Here is a 19606-nt window from a genome sequence, read left to right as displayed (position 1 = left end):
ACACAGCAATATTGATTAAAAAGCGATTTTTATTATTAGGTGTATTAGGTGCACAAACACACAGCAATATTGATTAAAAAGCTATTTTTATTATTAGGTGCATTAGGTGTACAAACACACAGCAATATTGATTTAAAAGGTATTTTTATTAATAGGTGCATTTGACGCACAAACACACAGCAATATTGATTAAAAAGGTATTTTTATTATTAGGTGCATTAGATGCACAAACACACAGCAATATTGTTTAAAAAGCGATTTTTATTATAAGGTGTATTCGGTGTACAAACACACAGCAATATTGATTAAAAAGCGATTTTTATTATTAGGTGTATTCGGCGCACAAACACACAGCAATATTGATTAAAAAGCTATTTTTATTATTAGGTGTATTAGTTGCACAAACACACAGCAATATTGATTAAAAAGGTATTTTTATTTTTAGGTGCATTAGACACACAAACACACAGCAATATTGATTAAAAAGCTATTTTTATTATTCGGTGTATTCGGCGCACAAACACACAGCAATATTGATTAAAAAGCGATTTTTATTATTAGGTGCATTAGACACACAAGCACAAAGCAATATTGATTAAAAAGCGATTTTTATTATTAGGTGTATTAGATGCACAAACACACAGCAATATTGATTAAAAAGCTATTTTTATTATTAGGTGTATTAGGTGCACAAACACACAGCAATATTGATTAAAAAGGTATTTTTATTATTAGGTGCATTTGACGCACAAACACACAGCAATATTGATTTAAAAGGTATTTTTATTATTCGGTGCATTAGATGCACAAACACACAGCAATATTGTTTAAAAAGCGATTTTTATTATTAGGTGTATTCGGTGTACAAACACACAGCAATATTGATTAAAAAGCTATTTTTATTATTAGGTGCATTCGGCGCACAAACACACAGCAATATTGATTAAAAAGCGATTTTTATTATTAGGTGTATTCGGCGCACAAACACACAGCTTAATATTGTTTAAAAAGCTATTTTTATTTTTCGGTGTATTAGGTGCACAAACACACAGCAATATTGATTAAAAAGCTATTTTTATTATTAGGTGCATTAGGTGCACAAACACACAGCAATATTGATTAAAAAGGTATTTTTATTATTCGGTGCATTAGACGCACAAACACACAGCAATATTGATTAAAAAGCGATTTTTATTTCCAAAATGGCTGACAGTTCGAACAATCGATCAATGCACAAAAATATTCTGTGGGATTCAAAGAAACGAACAGTTAATAACTCTCCTCCTCATTGTATACAAATGGGAAGTTAGGATTTGGAAATGAAGCTGAAAGTCCATGGCAGCTCATGGGAAGCACAGTTTCATCCAGGAACACTGAACTACAATCAATACCTGGAAAATCAGGAACAACAAACTGAAATTGCTGCTTCCTTGAGCTTTGAAAAGTTCTTACCTGAGTTCATAATACATTTTATGCATTGGAAGAGTGGAGGTTATCAACTTTTTTTAAAAATGGAAAAGCTCTTTAGTCGTTTGTAGAAAAGATGATGTGGACGATGAGTAGTACGTATTGAAAGTCTGCAGTGGGCAGGTAGATGACGTCATCACTGAGAAGTATAATCAACCGTTCACTATGGGGATCTGTGCCATCGTTGGGTCGTTTCTGGAAGGTGAGTAGAAACACTTCCAGGAGAAATAACATTTCATTATGAAAGAGAAATTGTAGAGACTTGTAATGAGTTTTGTTGGTGTTTGAAACAAATTCACTTGTTGTCGGGTTCATTGTTCAAATGACCAAAGGGAAATCTCATTGGACCGACTTGTACAATTGATGAGATGTGGTCTCCTTGTGTGGGACGACAATTTGAATGTTTCCTGGCAAGATGGACTTTTGATGTCTGGTGAGATTCAATGGCTTCATTTGTACACATGAGGTTTGAGATGTTCACATTTACATCATGATCAGTGACTCAGTCCAACACAACAGCAATGGAGTATTGAGGTATAAAACAGGAGCAAATGTCATGGATTTCCACCATACGTTCCCATCCCTTGACTGACGTGAAAGATAATGGTGAAAGAATATTAGAAAACAAAAACCAAACAGATAAACGTCAAACAATCATCGGTTTGTTTCTCGCAGACATTCAAAGCCACGTTTTACAAAACCGTTTATAATCTAGAATATCATTTTGTATGATGCTACTCGTAATATAAAAAAGCCAATAGCGCAATAGTTAATGTTTCACAATGCTTTAGATATATAGGCCTAGTATTCACAAAAAAGTACCATTTGGGCCTAGTATTCACAAAAAGTACCATTTGGGCCTAGTATTCACAAAAAAGTACCATTTGGGCTGAGTATTCACAAAAAAGTACCATTTGGGCCGAGTATTCACAAAAAGTACCATTTCTGAACTTAATGTCCTTTGTATAAAACTCACAACGCACGTTGTTTACATTGAGGTGTTCTGATTTTTGAATACTTGAAACATTCATCAACAACATATGTGGATAGACTGTGCTGTGCACATTGCAATACATTCAAATCAACATGGAGTTATGAAATGTAAAAATTGTCAACATCATCGGAATCTCCGTTGACGAGGCCGGAGCACAAGTCTGTCGTTTTCACACCGCAGGCAGCTCGGTGATCGCTCCGTTTTCTAATGTCTCATCTCCGACATCGCTCCCTCATCTCTACATCCTCCGACCCTCACTATCTACTATAGGATGTATGCACGTGTTCCTCCCGCAATCACTTCCTGGTTAAACTTCCAAAATCCACACTGACTGCACACCTCAACTCTCTATTACTCCTCACATCTATGGAACTATCTTGCAGAGGCTGTTCAGTCTCCCTCTTCCCTCCAGGACTTCAAGCAAGCAGGAAACCACCTTGTCTTGTCATCACCAATTCCTGACCCTTGACCTTTATTACCCACATTAACCTTTCTTTCCACAACCATCTTCGCTATCCTCGGTATTCCCTCTCCTCCTCCCTCTCCTCTTTTCCTGGTCGTTCATTCTCTTGATCTTTGTCCCACTGTCAGATCTACCTCGCTCTTCCATGAGCTTCACTCCTGTAAATAAAAAAACAACGCAGCATTCAATTGAAGAACATTTGCCAAATACGTTTTCATCATAGAACAGGATATTGTGTTCACGAATCCATGTCCTCCACTGATTGAGATTTCTGAAATGTTTCCTATTCAAGCAACACTTCCTCTTCATCAACGAAGTGCTGCCCTCTTTTGTGGAACCCAAGAAGTTCCAATGAGAAACCCATCCATGGCTACCTTTATCAAATGACATAAACTACATTTTCAAATATCTGCATTTACTATCCTACTTTATAAAATGAGGATCAAATGATGTAAACTACATTTTCAAATATTTGTATTTACTATCCTACTTTATAAAATGAGGATCAAATGACATGAACTACATTTTCAAATATCTGCATTTACTATCCTACTTTATAAAATGAGGATCAAATGATGTAAACTACATTTTCAAATATTTGTATTTACTAACCTACTTTATAAAATGAGGATCAAATGATGTAAACTACATTTTCAAATATTTGTATTTACTAACCTACTTTATAAAATGAGGATCAAATGATGTAAACTACATTTTCAAATATTTGTATTTACTATCCCACTTTATAAAATGAGGATCAAATGACATAAACTACATTTTCAAATATCTGCATTTACTAACCTACTTTATAAAATGAGGATCAAATGACATAAACTACATTTTCAAATATCTGCATTTACGATCCTACTTTATCAAATGAGGATCAAATGACAAACGACATTTTCAAATATTTGTATTTACTATCCTACTTTATAAAATGAGGATCAAATGACATAAACTACATTTTCAAATATCTGCATTTACTAACCTACTTTATAAAATGAGGATCAAATGACATAAACTACATGTTCAAATATCTGCATTTACTATCCTACTTCATAAAATGAAGATCAAATGACATAAACTACATGTTCAATATCTGCATTTACTAACCTACTTTATAAAATGAGGATCAAATGACATAAACTACATTTTCAAATATCTGCATTTGCGATCCTACTTTATAAAATGAGGATCAAATGACAAACTACATTTTCAAATATCTGCATTTACGATCCTACTTTATAAAATTAGGATCAAATGACAAAAACTACATTTTCAAATATCTGCATTTATGATCCTACTTTATAAAATGAAGATCAAATGACATAAACTACATGTTCAAATATCTGCATTTACAAACCTAATTTATAAAATGAGGATCAAATGACAAAAACTACATTTTCAAATATCTACATTAATTTACTATCCTACTTTATAAAATGAGGCAATGTTGTCAATATTTGTATTCACTATCCTACTATATAAAATATGGCAATATTTGTATTTACTATCCTACTTTATAAAATAAGGCAATGTCTGTCAAAATTTGTATTTACTATCCTACTTTATAAAATAAGGCAATGTTTGTCAATATTTGTATTTACTATCCTACTTTATAAAATAAGGCAATGTTTGTCAATATTTGTATTTAATATCCTACTTTGTAAAATAAGGCAATGTCTGTCAAAATTTGTATTTACTATCCTACTTTATAAAATAAGGCAATGTCTGTCAATATTTGTATTTACTATCCAACTTTATAGAATAATGCAATGTTTGTCAATATTTGTATTTACTATCCTACTTTATAAAATGAGGCAATGTCTGTCAATATTTGTATTTACTATCCTACTTTATAAAATGAGGCAATGTTCATCAATATTTGCATTTACTATCCTACTTTATAAAATGAGGCAATGTTTGTCAATATTTGTATTTACTATCCTACTTTATAAAATAAGGCAATGTTTGTCAATATTTGTATTTCCTGTCATACTTTATAAAATAAGGCAATGTTTGTCAATATTTGCATTTACTATCCTACTTTATAAAATGAGGCAATGTTTGTCAATATTTGTATTTACTATCCTACTTTATAAAATGAGGCAATGTCTGTCAATATTTGTATTTACTATCCTACTTTATAAAATAAGGCAATGTTTGTCAATATTTGTATTTCCTGTCATACTTTATAAAATAAGGCAATGTTTGTCAATATTTGCATTTACTATCCTACTTTATAAAATGAGGCAATGTTCATCAATATTTGCATTTACTATCCTACTTTATAAAATGAGGCAATGTTTGTCAATATTTGTATTTACTATCCTACTTTATAAAATAAGGCAATGTTTGTCAATATTTGTATTTCCTGTCATACTTTATAAAATAAGGCAATGTCTGTCAATATTTGTATTTACTATCCTAATTTATAAAATAAGGCAATGTTTGTCAATATTTGTATTTACTGTCATACTTGATAAAATAAGGCCATGTTTGTCAATATTTGTATTTACTGTCATACTTTATAAAATAAGGCCATGTATGTCAATATTTGTATTTACTATCCTACATTATAAAATAAGGCGATGTCTGTCAATATTTGTATTTACTATCCTACTTTATAAAATAAGGCAATGTCTTTCACTATTTGTATTTGCTATCCTACTTTATAAAATAAGGCAATGTCTGTCAATATTTGTATTTGCTATCCTACTTTATAAAATAAGACAATGTCTGTCAATATTTGCATTTACTATCCTACTTTATAAAATAAGGCAATGTCTGTCAATATTTGTATTTGCTATCCTACTTTATAAAATAAGGCAATGTCTGTCTGTTCCTTATGGAATCAAAAACTGATTGGCAGACCTCCACTAAATTTGGCATTCGTGTGTGGGCTCTCCAGGTTCAGGTCATTGACATTAAATAAATCTTCCTGCTCCCTCCCTGTGAGTGTGGGGAGATGACGCAATTTTCGAATCCACACATTGTACAGTGCAAGTGGTTTAACCACTGTCCCCTCTTGGAGGGAGTGGGTGTTGTGGTTGTGAAAGAAAACCAAATCCTCTTGCCCCCAGAGCGACCGCGTAATGACTTGTGCATCAAACGAAGAAATAACTCCATCTATTTGTGCATGTTGTTCAGCAATATCAAAATCCAAGACAAATAGGCCGCATTCACAATAAAATGTTCATTTTGATCTTTTTGTATAATTTTAAGCAGAGCAAGGCAGAGCAGAATGTTGTGCAATGTCTAGGAATTGAATAATGAATATTCTCTTGTGTTCTGAAGTCGTGTTTTGCGAACACTGAAAATGTTTATGAAGTATAAAAATCCAAATCACAACCACATGTACAATTGAACCAACGGTGGGCCGCCTGTTATACATCCCTTTTGGGAAAACAAGGTATTCCCCTTCTGCATGTCTTCCAATCCTCCAGCACATCCCATCTTCCCCCCTCTTTATGACAACAAAAAAAACCACCTTTAGAGGCCAGTTTTCCCCGCAAAGCAGGGGTTGGCCTTTTTCGGACACCGTGGTTGTTGTTGTTTTTTGTCCCCTTTTTGAAGCAATGTTTTACGGCCGGATGCCCTTCCTGCCGCCAACCCTGTTTGTCACGTTTTACGACAAACAGGGAATTACCAGTGAACTGGTACTCAAATTAGCCGACCTCGGAAGGATGACAGGCTGAGTCAACCCCCCTGGCGTTAATTCAGCGATCAACCGGGATTCGAACCCAGGATCCTAGGATCCTAGGCCGGTACCCTAACTGCTAAGCCAACACCAGCCTCTTTATGACAACAAAGAATCACGATATCTGAAGCAGACATTGTCAGGACCAGGAAGGTTAATGTTTATCATTCATGAGGAATGTGACAGGTAAGAGCTTTGTATTACAGTGTAAGAAAATGATTCTCCAAAATGTATTTCTATTGTGGTATAATAGTAGATAGAGGCTACTTTGGCAAATTTGAAACCAACAGAAAGTCTTGGACAACACCATAACCGAAATGAAACTTTCTTATTCTTGCAGTGCCTTCGTTTCACGTTATGTACAACACATACGTGTCATCCTTCATTTCGAAACAAGAAGTACTCTGGGTTCATGTGGTCAATGTTGGATGGTTGTGTGAGTGAGTCCGCAGCTATGACTGAAGGCTCCGTAGGAAGCAGCTCCACATGAGAGACGTTTTCCTCATATGTTTTCAGTCTTTGCTGTGTTTGTCTGTCTCCACTCATCTGTCTGTGCTGGAGAGTGTGACGTCTGTTTGAACAAAACCAAGCAAAGACAGTCAGGTTTGTGTTTCCAGACAATTTGATTGTGATTAATAAAATTAAGCTCTCAGATTCACATGTTGATTGATAGCTTTCAATCGACTGGTTCATGTAATGAATGTTTGAAAAACATTGTCTCTTCAGAGCCGTTCGTTAACACAGACCGATCTGACCCGAGATCTTAAATAGGCCTCCACTGATCCCGAAACAGTGTTTGCAGTGTGTTCCCTGTTACTTTGCTAAGATTCCCGAAGTTTACTTGGATTCCTCAAGTTCACCCAAACAAAGCCAAAGTCAAGTTTCATGTTCCCTGTTACTTTGCTAAGATTCTCCAAGTTTACTTGGATTCCTCAAGGTTCACCCAAACAAAGCCAAAGCCAAGTTTCATGTTCCCTGTTACTTTGCTAAGATTCCCCAAGTTTACTTGGATTCCTCAAGGTTCACCCAAACAAAGCCAAAGCCAACTTTCACCACTGGTGGTGAAACGCATGCGAAAGGCAAAATGCGGGGGAAAGTTTCTTAAAATTCCAATGGTTTTCTTTTTTAACAAAGATGAATATGGAGGATGAGGGTTGACAAGATGCTATAAATATGACGAAAGAAACCGAACTGTAGACAGGCACGAATAGGGATGATTGGACACGTAAACTTACAATGGAAGTAAAGCCAAACCTCTCATGGCGCCGATTACCAGACTCACACACAAAAAAAAGGGCAGGTGAGGGCCTGAGCAGGCAGGAAGTTGGTGGTATGCAGGTTGTTGGCGTATCGGGTGGGTGTGGTGAATGGCGACAAAGTGGAGGTGAGGAATTTGGAGGTGGTGTCCAAGTATCCAGCTCAGTCCTCCTTGTCTGGCCAATGAAGCAAACAAAATGGAGACACAAGAGAGATGTTTTTCTCTTGAAATCCAATGTCCAACTGGCGCCCGCAAGCGTGGCCACAGCTCTCGTAAACACGGGGAAGTGGGTCCTGTCATTGGACACCCAACAACGTCATTGGAACCTGTGGTCTTTGGTGTCACAATCTTCCGGGCCATCCACCCCCCCCCCCCCCTGCAGGGAGGCCCTTATAAGAAGTATCTTGCCCCTCTTCAGGGCTCTGCAGCCGAACTCTCCACCATGGCTTGCACTTACTGGCCGAACAGTTTATGATGGTTCCTTTGAAATGCACGAAGCTCTTTCCATGTGACTTTTGCTCTCAAGTCCTCACCTGACCTCGTCTGATAACAGGAGGTTTGACACGAAACAATCTTACTCCATGCTGCTCTGTAAGGGACGTTCACTGCCTTCTCAGTGTACCTATTACAAGATGACTTACTTATACACAAATAGCTAATACAAGAGTAATCTGACCGATGCGATCACATGGTCCATGCTATTCTTAATACAATCTAGCTATGGACCCCCTCCGACATCCCCTCTTCTTTCCATGTAACAATATATTCGGTGAGATATCCTGACATATTTGGGATTTCTCTGCACACTGTCCTGTTTCATCAAACTAATGTCTTAACGAATTTTACATCATAGTGCGTCGAGCTTAGTCTTACTATGGATTCCAAAGGTTTAAAAAAAATCATACCTGAGTACAATTGTCAGGGCGACCACACCAACCAGAAGTAAAAATACAATGATGCAAATAGCAACAAGCAGGAACACTTTGTAGATGGTTTTTGTGTCTCTTGACTTCCTGTTGTTATCTGCAGAAAATCATCCAATGAGGAATAGTGTGAGAGTGGGTGGAGAAGAGGGGGGCGAGGATGACGTGGTTAAGTATTACATCATAACACTCTCCATAACTTGATATATAAATGACTCACTGTGTTAAACTGACAAACTGGGTAAAAGAAAACATCAAGAACTTCACGAAACTTGGTGTTTAAAACGTAACTTTGAGTCGGCCTGTTTGTAGTTTGGGGTTTTCATTTGAACCAAGAGATCAACCAATGAAAGCCGAGTTAGTGAGACTAACCTCATTATAGTTTATGAAATAATTAATTGTGGTTCACAATTGACTCACGGTAATTACCCTACGCTCACGAAGCGAAAGGCAGGGAAAAGCATTCGGGTTCGTACGTGTCTGCATTTCAGTAAAGTAAAGTGTGTGCCTTGTCTGCATTTTAAAAATTCATTTTCTCGGCAACCGTTGGACCGATTGACATGAAATTTTCACCATAAGAGGGCCTCCGCCTGTAGAATATTTTAGTGAATATTATGAGGTCACAGGTCACGTGGTACGGGCGCCATCTTGGAAAAACCAAAACACTTTGCACCTCTGTATCTCAAAAAACGCTGCACAGAAATAATTGAGACAGGTCTCATTGCAAAGAACTCTCCATGCGGAATAGCATATGTGAATGATGACGTCATAGGTTACGCTGTTATGACGTCATCATTCGACAAGTGAAAAAGTTTATCTGATAAGGATGAAATTTCTTGAGTATCTTCTCAGTATACATTGATGCAGAAATAAAATTATAATGACGTCGTAGGTCACTAGGTTCGGCCGCCATATTGTTTTGCGTGAAAAGCCTGAAAACCACTAAAATCCAATTTCCTCCAAAACGATTGAGGCCAAACTTTGCAGGCACAATCGCATACCCATGACGAACAAAAAGTCAGTGAGCATGATGTCATGCGTCACATGGTTTCAGAGTTATGACGTTTTTAAGCATAAACTTTTAAAACCTCGCTCCTCCCTCATTTTTGATCCTATCGAGGGGAAACTTCACACTTGTGTTCAGCATATCAGTCTACTAAAATGACCTTTTGGAATTTGCGATAGGTCACGTGGTTTGGCAGATTTAAATAATTAAACGAAAATATTTTAAAAATTATAACTCTTCAACCGCTTCATTGATCGACGTGAAACTTTATATTATAGTAGAGGTTTGTAATGTAACAAGTGTAACAAAATGTAACAAGTGTGCAAAATTTCAAAATGATTGGATGTGCGGTCTGAAGCTAGAAGTTGTTATTGCATGAAGAAGAAGCGTCTTCTAGAGTGGCATGGAATTAATTATCACATTGCACATGACGAGCAGGCAAAGTACGGAGCGAACTCACGGGGTCATTTTGACCTCAAATACAATTCTGATTTCAGATTTATCAATCGCTGAGGTATATTAACACACAACCAAAACAGATTTGGCGAAATTTTGACGATTTTTGACGAAAATATAACATTTGTGTCTGCATTTCAGTGAAGTAAAGTGTGTGCCATGTCAGCATTTTAAAAATTGAAACGTGGCTCATTGTAAATAACTCCATATGGGGAATAGGTGTTGTTAACGATGACATCATTGGTGCCATAATTATGATGTCATAATTCGACAGGGACAACGCTTCGTCTGATCAGTTTGAAATTTATTGAGCATAATCTGTGCAACAATTATTTGGAGAATATAAATTTATGATGTCATCGCTCACGTGGTCTGGCAGCCATATTGGATCAAAAAAAAAGAAATGTTCAAAAATAGAAGAGTTGGCTCACATCAAGTTAACTGCACATGGTAAGTATTCTATGAATACCATCTAGTTTATTAAGATACTCGTTCACAATGACATGTTATATACATTTGATAGTACTTTTCATTAATTATTTTTTATTTGCATTTACAACAGTGGGTTCCCTGATACTTTCCCTGTAATTTGGATATATTTTGAACCTTTTACCAAAAGCGTATATTATGTATGTGTACATATTATAACAAAAATGGCTGAAGGGGCAAAAGAGGCTTAATTAATTGGTAAGTGACCATAATTAATGTCAAAATAAGCCACCTTGTAGTTAACCAAATTAGTGATGATCGAGTGAGTAGATAGATCCTTGTCTTCCTGTTAGTCCCTCTGTGTTTTTCCTCTCCTTATACAGTGTATTCAGAAAGTATTCACACCCTTTGACTTTTCCCCATTTTGTTATATTGCAGCCTGAATTAAAAATTGATTAAACTGAGATTTTTTTTGTCACTGATCTTCACCTGATACCCCTTAATGTCAAAGTGGATTTTTTTTTTCAATATAAATTTTCACAAAATAATTAACAATGAAAAGCTGAAATGTCTCGAGTCAATAAGTTTTCAAACCCTTTGCTATGACACTTCAAATTGAGCTCAGGTGCATCCAATTTCCTTTGATCATCCTTGAAATGTCTGCACAACTTGATTGGAGTCCACCTGTGCCCAATTCAAATTGATTAGACATGATTTATGTTCCTACGGAATTCTTACAAAAGAACACACATTTCCATATGAGGTCACACAGTTGACAGTGCGTGTCAGAGCAGAAACTCTACCATAAAGTCAAAGGAACTGTCCGTAGAACTCCGAGATAAAATTGTGAGGATGCATAGATCTGGGGAAGGGTATAAAACAGTTTCTAGTGTTGAAAGTTCACAAGAACAAAAAGAGCGTCTTTATCAATTTGGATTCAGACCAGGTCATTCTACTCTGGACATGTTGCTTCTGCTGTCTCAACAATGGATGGAGGTCCTCAATGCCAAACAGGAAATCAGAGCTGTCTCCCTTGACATATCACATGCCTTCGATAAGGTCTGGCACCCAGCTCTGCTCACCAAACTCTCCTCCTATGGTATCCATGGAAATCTCCACGCATGGCTTGCGGACTTCCTCTCTGGTCGTAGTCAACGTGTGGCCCTGAATGGATTTCTCTCATCACCCCTTCCTGTTCTGGCTGGAGATTCCCAAGGTAGTGTGCTGGGCCCTGTACTTTTGCTGGTCTTCATCAATGACCTCTCCGACTCTCTGGAAAATCCTCTCTATCTCTTTGCTGATGACTCCACTCTCTGCCGCTCCATTCCTCATCCCCAGATCGGCAGTCTGCAGCTTCCTCACTCTCTGAAGACCTGGACAAAATCAGACAGGTCAAACAAGTGGAACATGTCTTTCAATCCTGACAAATCTCACACTCTTACTATGACTCTCCGAAAAGACCGACTGGAAAACCCTCCCATCTACTTTCTCAACAATCCTCTCCAAGAAGTTCTGTCACTCAAGCTTTTGGGTCTCACTATCTGCCATGATCTTTCTTGGGAAAACTACATTTCAAATCTGGTCGCCAAAGTCAGCTAACTGGGCATCCTCCGTCGTGCGAAGTCCTTCCTTGGCACACCTGAGCTCCTCACCACATACAAGGCTTTCATCCGCAGCTCAATGGAATACTGTTCCCCTCTGGGCCGGTGCTCTTGCCTCACACATAGCTCGGCTTCACGCTGTTGAAACCAAAGCTCTCAGAATCATTGGAATCTCCCGCGATTAAGCTGACTCCGAGGGCCTTTCCTTCACTCACCGCAGGCAGGTTGGTGGTCTTTCTGTCTTCTACAGACTCCTCTCCGGCCTTGCTCCCCCAGCTCTTTCTGTGCTCTGTCCCCCAAATATTCCTACAGGTCGCACAAGATCTGCCAGCAACCCTCTTATGGTTGAACTGCCAAAATCAAGACTCTCTGCTCACCTTCACTCCTTCATTACTCTTTTCTCCCGCCTCTGGAACAATCTCCCCCACTCCCTTCAATCCCACTCCTCCCTCCAGGTCTTTAAAACAGCTGTTCACCACCATCTCTTATCTTCCCCCATCCAAAACTTTGATCTTTTCTACCCCTGATAATTCACCCCAGATACACTTTTTTGAAATTCCAACCTCTTTCCTGGAAGTCCTCGCAGTGTCCATATGTTTTATACCTCTCCCACCTCCCCCCAAGCCCTCTCCCTCCCACAGTTCTCTCGATGTCCCTGCTCTCAAATATTGTGTTTGTGTCCTTCCTCCTATTTTCCCATCTAGTTTACCGCTCCCCGTAATTTTGTGTTTTATGTGTCGGTTTGACTTTTGTGTGATTAATGTTAGCTCTTTCACGAGCCTCGATCTTGTATACAAAACAAACAAAAAAACAAGTACAGATACATTCAAAGTACACCGCCCCCATGCCAAATAATTAAATATCCTACAGCGCGGCATTGCCGTGGCGGGTTGTAATCGTTTTGCGTTTCCATGTTTAATGCCTGAGCCGAAGGCTGCGTTATCCAAAATATGGTGAACGAGAACGGCACTTGGTAGAACGAGCCCCGCCAGGCTAAACAGTTTGTTTGTACGCACCGATAGACCAGATCTGGATTCGGACCTGAACCAAAATCGAATCGGCTTGTTCTCGTCACCGAACCAACTCATCCACCTAGTTTAGTCATAACTCATCCATAATTTTTTCAATATCATGTTATATATCGCTTTTGGTTCGATCTCTCAATGGTGAAGAATCACTGAGGAAATTAAATAATACTTGTATCCGAATCCATATCCACATCTTCACCAAAATCGCATCGATTCTGTCTTGTCACACACCCAACCTGCCATCAATTTTCGTCCGAATCCGTCCACAACTTTTTGAGATATGTTGTTCACAGACAAACAGACAGACAGACATGGGCAAAAACACAACCTCCATCCACCCTCGGTGGCAGGGGTAAATATGGCAGCCACATGGAGACGGAATTGGGAGGGAGAGGAGTACAATAATTGATTGATTAATTTTGAAATTAAAATAAATAAATGATCATAAATATTTTCATAATCAATTGGCTAATAGCATACCTAAACCACCAGCGCTTCATCCAAAGCTGTAACTTTTTGAAAATTAATTTAAAAAGCCATTAATCGAAATAATTAATTAATTGATAAATCAATAATTAATTAATCAATTAGTTGATCAATCAAAAAATCAAAAATATATTTTAGAGCCACATCACTTGGTCACTGTCGTTTCCAAATATCAGCTTCCCCAGCTCAAAAGGTGCTTGAGATATTGCCCAGATGAGAGAAAATAAATCAATGATAAATAATGAAAAGAAATAAACAATAATCATAAAAAAATTAAATAGTTAATCAATTGGCTCATAGAATACATAAACCACCACCATTTCATCCGAATCTGTAACTTAAAAAATTAATTAATTAGGTTATTCATCGAATAATGAAATAATTAATCGATTAAATTATTAATCAATAAATCAAAAATATCCTTGATAGCCACATCACTTGGTCACTGTCAGGTCCAAATATTAGCTTCCCATCTCAAAAGGTGCCTGAGATATTGGCCAAATGAGAAAGAAAATTAATAAATGATTAATAATGAAAATAAATAAATGATAATCATTAAAAAATTAAATTATTAATCAATTCGATCACAGAACACATAAACCACCACCATTTCATCAGAATCTGTAACTGATTTTTTTTATTTTTTTTTAGTAATTAATCGAATAATTAAATAATTAATCGATTAATTGATTAATTGATTAATCAATAAATCAAAAATATCCTTGATAGCCACATCACTTGGTCACTCATGTCCAAATATTAGCTTCTGAGCTCAAAAGGTGCCTGAGATATTGGCCAAATGAGAAAGAAAATAAATAAATGATTAATAATGAAAATAAATAAATAATAATCATAAAAAAATTAAACTATTAATCAATTCGGTCAGAGAACACAAAAACCACCACCATTTCATCAGAATCTGTAACTTTAAAAAAAAAAAAATCGTCATTAATCGAATAATTAAATAATTAATCGATGAATTGATTAATTGATTAATAAATCAAAAATAGCCTTTGCAGCCAAATCACCTGGTCATTGGCATGTCCAAATATCAGCTTCCTAACTCAAAAGGTGCCTGAGTTAATGGTCAGAAGAGAAAGGAAATTTAATTAATTAAATAAGTACTTAATTAAACGCTAATAATTAAATAACTCCTCAATTAATTGATTATTCAAAAAACAAAAAATAACGTTTTTGACAAAGGATGTGCTCACTACTGTGCCGAAATTTCAGCTTCCTAGCTCAAAGGATGGCTGAGATATCGCCCGGACAACCAAGAAAACAAGAAAACAAACAAACGGAGTGAAAACTGAGTACTCCCTTTCAGCGTGCGTCATTGCCGAGCCCTCTTCGGTGCCCAGCAATGACGATTTGCAATGCCTGGTGATGGCATAGGAAAGGAGCGGTGTACAACAAGAAAACAACCAGAGTGAAAACTGAGTACTCCCTTTCAGCGTGCGTCACTGCCGAGCCCCCTTCGGTGCCCGCCAATGACGATTTGCAATGCCTGGAGATGGCATAGGAAAGGAGCGGTGTACAAAAATTAGGAAATGGAAAGAATAGGGAACTAGGCAGACTCTTCCTAGAGCTGACCATCCGAACAAACTGAGCAACAGGGCAAGAAGGTATTGGTCAGTGAGGTGACGAAGACCCCAATGACCACCCGGACAGAACTACAGAGTTCCTTGGCTGAGATGGGAGAACCTGCCGGAAGGACAACAGTGTCTGCAGCATTTCACAAATGGAGGCTTTATGGTAGAGCAGCCAGATGGAATCCACTCCTACACACTAAAAGGAGCGCCAATTTGATTCATACACCTGCATGAAGAAGTAAATGTATTTTATTTGCCAGATGTCGGGCGCCCCTTCATATGAACTTTTCTAGAGCATTACTTGGTTCCTCCATAGACCACTAGAGTAGTCCAGCATGCACACGAGATTTCTTCAATGTTCCTTCTTTTATATTGTTCGACATTTTCTACAAGATATGGAATGTCCCTTCTTTTCTATAGTTTGCCACATGGCACATCCCATATAAAGGGGGCTTTTCTATGCCCCTGGCATTTTCCCCAAGCATCTCCCTTCTTTTCTGTAGTTTGCCACATCCCATATAAAGGGGGCTTTTCTATGCCCCTGGCATTTCCCCCAAGAATCTCCATTCTTTTCTGTAGTTTGCCACATGGCACATCCCATATAAAGGGGCTTTTCTATGCCCCTGGCATTTTCCCCAAGAATCTCCATTCTTTTCTGTAGTTTGCCACATGGCACATCCCATATAAAGGGGGCTTTTCTATGCCCCTGGCATTTTCCACAAGAATCTCCCTTATTTTCTGTAGTTTGCCACATGGCACATCCCATATAAAGGGGGCTTTTCTATGCCCCTGGCATTTTCCCCAAGAATCTCCATTCTTTTCTGTAGTTTGCCACATGGCACATCCCATATAAAGGGGGCTTTTCTCTGCCCCTGGCATTTTTCCCAAGCATCTCCCTTCTTTTCTGTAGTTTGCCACGTGGCACATCCCATATAAAGGGGGCTTTTCTATGCCGCAGGCATTTTCCCCAAGCATCTCCCTTCTTTTCTGTAGTTTGCCACATGGCACATCCCATATAAAGGGGGCTTTTCTATGCCCCTGGCATTTCCCCCAAGAATCTCCCTTCTTTTCTGTAGTTTGCCACATGGCACATCCCATATAAAGGGGGCTTTTCTATGCCCCTGGCATTTTCCCCAAGCATCTCCCTTCTTTTCTGTAGTTTGCCATGTGGCACATCCCATATAAAGGGGGCTTTTCTATGCCACTGGCATTTTCCCCAAGCATCTCCCTTCTTTTCTATAGTTTGCCACATGGCACATCCCATATAAAGGGGGCTTTTCTATGTCCCTGGCATTTCCCCCAAGAATCTCCCTTCTTTTCTGTAGTTTGCCACATGGCACATCCCATATAAAGGGGGCTTTTCTATGCCCCTGGCATTTCCCCCAAGAATCTCCCTTCTTTTCTGTAGTTTGCCACATGGCACATTCCATATAAAGGGGGCTTTTCTATGCCCCTGGCATTTCCCCAAGAATCTCCCTTCTTTTCTATAGTTTGCCACATGGCACATCCCATATAAAGGGGGCTTTTCTATGCCCCTGGCATTTCCCCCAAGAATCTCCCTTCTTTTTTGTAGTTTGCCACAAGGCACATCCCATATAAAGGGGGCTTTTCTATGCCCCTGGCATTTCCCCCAAGAATCTCCCTTCTTTTCTATAGTTTGCCACATGGCACCTCCCATATAAAGGGGGCTTTTCTATGCCACTGGCATTTTCCCCAAGCATCTCCCTTCTTTTCTATAGTTTGCCACATGGCACATCCCATATAAAGGGGGCTTTTCTATGCCCCTGGCATTTCCCCCAAGAATCTCCCTTCTTTTTTGTAGTTTGCCACAAGGCACATCCCATATAAAGGGGGCTTTTCTATGCCCCTGGCATTTCCCCCAAGAATCTCCCTTCTTTTCTAAAGTTTGCCACATGGCACATCCCATATAAAGGGGGCTTTTCTATGCCCCTGGCATTTCCCCCAAGAATCTCCCTTCTTTTCTATAGTTTGCAACATGGCACATCCCATATAAAGGGGGCTTTTCTATGCCCCTGGCATTTTCCCCAAGCATCTCCCTTCTTTTCTGTAGTTTGCCACGTGGCACATCCCATATAAAGGGGGCTTTTATATGCTCCTGGCATTTCCCCCAAGTATGTCCCTTCTTTTTTGTAGTTTGCCACATGGCACATCCCATATAAAGGGGGCTTTTCTATGCCCCTGGCATTTTCACCAAGCATCTCCCTTCTTTTCTGTAGTTTGCCACATGGCACATTCCATATAAAGGGGGCTTTTCTATGCCCCTGGCATTTCACCCAAGAATGTCCCTTCTTTTTTGTAGTTTGCCACATGGCACATCCCATATAAAGGGGGCTTTTCTATGCCCCTGGCATTTCCCCCAAGAATGTCCCTTCTTTTTTGTAGTTTGCCACATGGCACATCCCATATAAAGGGGGCTTTTCTATGCCCCTAGCATTTCCCCCAAGAATGTCCCTTCTTTTCTGTAGTTTGCCACATGGCACATCCCATATAAAGGGGTTTTTTCTACGCCCCTGGCATTTTCCCCAAGGATCTCCCTTCTTTTCTGTAGTTTGCCACGTGGCACATCCCATATAAAGGGGGCTTTTCTATGCCCCTGGCATTTCCCCCAAGAATGTCCCTTCTTTTTTGTAGTTTGCCACATGGCACATCCCATATAAAGGGGGCTTTTCTATGCCCCTGGCATTTTCACCAAGCATCTCCCTTCTTTTCTGTAGTTTGCCACATGGCACATCCCATATAAAGGGGGCTTTTCTATGCCCCTGGCATTTCCCCCAAGAATGTCTTCTTTTTTGTAGTTTGCCACATGGCACATCCCATATAAAGGGGGGTTTTCTACGCCCATGGCATTTTCCCCAAGGATCTCCCTTCTTTTCTGTAGTTTGCCACGTGGCACATCCCATATAAAGGGGGCTTTTCTATGCCCCTGGCATTTCCCCCAAGAATGTCCCTTCTTTTTTGTAGTTTGCCACATGGCACATCCCATATAAAGGGGGCTTTTCTATGCCCCTGGCATTTTCACCAAGCATCTCCCTTCTTTTCTGTAGTTTGCCACATGGCACATCCCATATAAAGGGGGCTTTTCTATGCCCCTGGCATTTCCCCCAAGAATGTCCCTTCTTTTTTGTAGTTTGCCACATGGCACATCCCATATAAAGGGGGCTTTTCTATGCCCCTGGCATTTCCCCCAAGAATGTCCCTTCTTTTTTGTAGTTTGCCACATGGCACATCCCAAATAAAGGGGGCTTTTCTATGCCCCTGGCATTTTCCCCAAGAATCTCCATTCTTTTCTGTAGTTTGCCACATGGCACATCCCATATAAAGGGGGTTTTTCTACGCCCCTGGCATTTTCCCCAAGGATCTCCCTTCTTTTCTGTAGTTTGCCACGTGGCACATCCCATATAAAGGGGGCTTTTCTATGCCCCTGGCATTTCCCCCAAGAATGTCCCTTCTTTTTTGTAGTTTGCCACATGGCACATCCCATATAAAGGGGGCTTTTCTATGCCCCTGGCATTTTCCCCAAGCATCTCCCTTCTTTTTTGTAGTTTACCACATGGCACATCCCATATAAAGGGGGCTTTTCTATGCCCCTGGCATTTCCCCCAAGAATGTCCCTTCTTTTTTGTAGTTTGCCACATGGCACATCCCATATAAAGGGGGCTTTTCTATGCCCCTGGCATTTTCCCCAAGCATCTCCCTTCTTTTTTGTAGTTTACCACATGGCACATCCCATATAAAGGGGGCTTTTCTATGCCCCTGGCATTTCCCCCAAGAATGTCCCTTCTTTTTTGTAGTTTGCCACATGGCACATCCCATATAAAGGGGGCTTTTCTACGCCCCTGGCATTTTCCCCAAGGATCTCCCTTCTTTTCTGTAGTTTGCCACGTGGCACATCCCATATAAAGGGGGCTTTTCTATGCCCCTGGCATTTCCCCCAAGAATGTCCCTTCTTTTTTGTAGTTTGCCACATGGCACATCCCATATAAAGGGGGCTTTTCTATGCCCCTGGCATTTTCCCCAAGCATCTCCCTTCTTTTTTGTAGTTTACCACATGGCACATCCCATATAAAGGGGGCTTTTCTATGCCCCTGGCATTTCCCCCAAGAATGTCCCTTCTTTTTTGTAGTTTGCCACATGGCACATCCCATATAAAGGGGGCTTTTCTATGCCCCTGGCATTTTCCCC

General features: G+C 39.2%; 1 protein-coding gene across 8 annotated transcripts in view; it reads right to left on the bottom strand.

Moving 5' to 3' along the window:
• Nucleotides 1-1173: 1173 nt before the first annotated feature.
• Nucleotides 1174-19606, bottom strand: part of LOC137422082 (ciliary neurotrophic factor receptor subunit alpha) — a 174085-nt gene continuing 155652 nt past the window's right edge. For 4 of the 8 annotated variants that reach the window (XM_078772916.1, XM_068108829.2, XM_078772913.1 and 1 more), the window contains 2 exons: nt 8788-8905; nt 6104-7195 (listed from right to left, as the gene is read on the bottom strand). In XM_078772916.1, coding sequence (XP_078629042.1) covers nt 7000-7195; nt 8788-8905 — 314 coding nt within the window. In that variant the 3' untranslated portion in view covers nt 6104-6999. Of the gene's footprint in view, nt 3083-6103; nt 7196-8787; nt 8906-19606 lie in introns of those variants that run through there. The other 4 variants (XM_068108830.2, XM_078772914.1, XM_068108831.2 and 1 more) reach the window with 2 other exon arrangements.

Source organism: Myxine glutinosa, chromosome 2 (genome assembly GCF_964187855.1).
Source record: "Myxine glutinosa chromosome 2, kmMyxGlut1.1, whole genome shotgun sequence".
NCBI classification, from domain to species: Eukaryota; Metazoa; Chordata; class Myxini; order Myxiniformes; family Myxinidae; genus Myxine; species Myxine glutinosa.
This window is presented reverse-complemented; position numbering and strand designations above follow the sequence as displayed.